Raw genomic sequence first — 3,283 nt, forward strand, 5'->3', positions numbered from 1 at the left:
ATATATGTATGTGTATGTGTCTGTGTGTGTGTATTTTATTCACATATCTTTATTTCTTATTATCTGTGTGTTGTTGTCTCTGTGTACTGGAAGCTTCTGTCACCAGAACAAATTCCTTGTATGTGCAAACATACTTGGCAATAAAGCTCTTTCTGATTCTGATTCTGATTCTCTTTATTTGCCACTATAAATGTATTTGTACTCATGCTTAATACAGTTTTTACTTTCAGATGCGCTTTCTGTTCCTCTCTCACCCTCTTCCTCTGTCACTGTCACTGTCTCTGTCAGAGGGCCATGCGTGTGAGGAGCCACTCCATGGAGACGATGGTGACTCAGAAACACAAGAGTCCTGGAGTGACGGCAGGGGTCCCGTCCAGTGTCAGCGGTGGAGGACTCCAGCAGAACAGCGTGGAGTGCACCAAGAGCACCTTCACTGTACTTCCATTATTCTCTTACTTTCATTTATTCAGATTAAATTCTTATCTCATCCAGTGTATAAACATCCTGAAGTAATTTATTATTATAATAGTGGTGCAGCAGTGCATGAGCTGATCTTTGTGTGTTTGTTTTTGTCAGCCTCCAGTGCTGTCTGCAAAATCTCCATTAATGAGTCCAGTAAAGCGGCGCTCTGGTCTGTTCCCCAGACTGCACTCCAGCACAGAAAGTCCAACTGAGAAACATCCAACTCGCAGGTAAACAAAAATGCAAAAATTTTTACATTTACAGTTATATACTGCATATATTTTTGTACACACAACAATGTGCAAAAGACTATACACTGCGGGTCTCACCCAGGCTTATTTATTTGATCAAAAATACAGTAAAAATCAAAACAGTAGTATTGTAAAATATTAATACAATTTAAATGTTAAAATAACTTTCAATTTGAATGTATTTTGTATTATAATTTATTACTGTGATGCAAAAATTGAATTTTCAGCATCATTGCGCCAGTCTTCAGTGTCACACGATCCTTCAGAAATCATTGTAATATGCTGATTTGCTGCTCAAGAAGCATGTCTTATTATTACCAATGTTAAAAACTGTTTTTGCTGCTTAATTTTTTTGTAAAAACCATTATGCGCTACCATTCAAAAGTTTGGGGTTAGTATAATAAAAGAAGAAATAAATTAATACTTTTATTCAGCAAGGACACATTAAATTGATCAAAAGTGACAGTAGAGCATTTATAATGTTACAAAAAAATTATATTTCAAATAAATGCTGTTCAATGACCTTTCTATTCATCAAAGAATCCTGACAAAAATATTAAGCAGCAAAACTTTTTTAACATTGATAATAATAGAAACCATTATTAATAATTAAGCACCAATAATAACCAAATCAGCATATTAGAATGATTTCTGAAATGTCATGTAACACTTGTAAGACTTGAGTAATGGCTGCTGAAAATACAGCAGTGTTTGTCTGTGAAAACCTAGTTTGTATGTTAGTATTTCAGAAAAGCACTACATAAACTGTATTCTGTGTTTTTCTAGTGACCTAAAAACAGAAGTGTTACCTCACTCGCAGGAAGTGAGGTCAGAGACATCCTCCAATCCGAGTTCACCAGAAATCTGCCCAAACAAAGAAAGGTGGGTTTCATTGTGGCGTTCCAGCTCCTCAGGTACAGCAGATGTGAGTGCAGTGTTGGAGTGTTTTGACATCATTTGATGAATCCGATTTGTTGTCGGGCTTCATTTTTAAATCCTTTTCCAGCATCTTCACTTTTAGCAATGTATGTGACAGGGTATTCCTGCCTCCTTCATTGTTCTTCAGTAAACAAAAAACTGTGGATCTCTTTTGTGTAATCTCTGTCCTGTTGGTTTGGTCCTGCAGGCCATTTGTGAAGCTGAAAGAGTGTAGCGGCAGAGCTAATATCTCTATCTCCCGATCCTCCTCCAGCACCAGCAGCTTCAGCAGCACAGCAGGGGAGGGAGACGGACTGGAGGAGCTGGAAATGGTGACACACACTTATACATACAGACAAAAGAGTTCTGTTGACCTTTCAGGAGATTCAAGAGTGCACTGCAAAAAACTGTATTTTTGACCTCTTTTCTATTCAAGTATCTCCTTAAACCAAGTACAAGCGACACGGCATAAGATCTTAATATGTAATATATATATATATATATATATATTAATATATACACATTTATTTATCTATCATAATATGATAAATTCTGTGAAAATATTGTGAAATATTTCTACAATTTAAAAGAATGGTTTTCTATTTTAATATATTTTAAAATATGATTTATTCCTGTGGTGGAAAAGATGAATTTTCAGCAGCCATCACTCAGTGTCACGGTGTCACGTGAACCTTCAGGAATCATTCTAATATGCTGATTTATCAGCATTGTTGGAAACAGTTGTGCTGCTTAATATTTTTTTTGTAACGTTATACTTTTTTCAGGATTCTTTGATGAATTAAAGTTAAAAAGAACAGCATTTATTCAAAAACAAATCTTTTGTAACAATAAAAGTCTTTACTATCTCTTTTTATCAAGTTATCATATCCTTGCTGAATAAAAGTATTAATTTCTTTCAAAAAAAAAGTACTGACCCCAAACTTTTGAACGGCAGTGTATATTGTTACAAAATATTTTTTTTTGTAAAAAGATATATCTTGGTGATACACACTGCAAAAATATAGTTCCCTTTCATGGGAACTTCGAACTGCGTCCTCTAGGGGTCGCTATGGGGAACGCCTCGTCGTGAACCGTGTCTGAAGCATATGTACATTGAAAAAACACCAACTCGTTGGCCGGCGACAGCCATGACGTCACTACAGGTGCGACTACAGTATAAATCGGCGCCGGGAGCTACACATCATTCTCTTCTTCGTCTTCATTGACTGTTCTGTTTGAAGCGTGCATTTCCAAGGAAAAAGTAAGAGCTATCTCTATTTATTATGGCGAGCACTAGTAGAGCATTTAGAAGGTGTGTGCATCCGTGTCATCGCTATTTGACACTAGATGACACACGATCTATGTGTTGTTTGTTTGGGTGAGGAGCACGCACGCGATGTCCTCGAGGGGGCAATCTGCGTGCATTGCGAGTTTTTTCCAATGAAAAAGCTCTGTTCTCGTTTGTCTCTCTTTTCAAGTAAAGAGGGGCAGCCATCTGCTTCCCGCGGTTCAGGACCTGCTGCTGCTGAGGCACGGAGGAAAATGAGCTCGTGGGGATCTCAGGTGGACCTGGCCGATGAGTTTAAAGAGGGGCTTTCCCTCTTGCGCTCATCGGCGGCGGGCGAGAGACAGCTGCTGGAGGATGATGTTCT

At 37.9% G+C, this 3,283-nt stretch overlaps 1 protein-coding gene across 1 annotated transcript in view; it reads left to right on the forward strand.

The window, feature by feature from the left end:
* Positions 1 to 3,283, forward strand: part of LOC107589747 (rap1 GTPase-activating protein 2-like) — a 46,702-nt gene that overhangs the window by 35,582 nt on the left and 7,837 nt on the right. Inside the window, exons 13-16 of the mRNA XM_016278269.1 lie at positions 289 to 435; positions 577 to 692; positions 1,500 to 1,595; positions 1,840 to 1,963. Coding sequence (XP_016133755.1) covers positions 289 to 435; positions 577 to 692; positions 1,500 to 1,595; positions 1,840 to 1,963 — 483 coding nt within the window. The remainder of the gene's footprint in view (positions 1 to 288; positions 436 to 576; positions 693 to 1,499; positions 1,596 to 1,839; positions 1,964 to 3,283) is intronic.

This window comes from Sinocyclocheilus grahami, unplaced genomic scaffold (assembly GCF_001515645.1).
Source record: "Sinocyclocheilus grahami isolate Dianchi unplaced genomic scaffold, SAMN03320097.WGS_v1.1 scaffold119.1, whole genome shotgun sequence".
In the NCBI taxonomy this organism is placed as follows: Eukaryota; Metazoa; Chordata; class Actinopteri; order Cypriniformes; family Cyprinidae; genus Sinocyclocheilus; species Sinocyclocheilus grahami.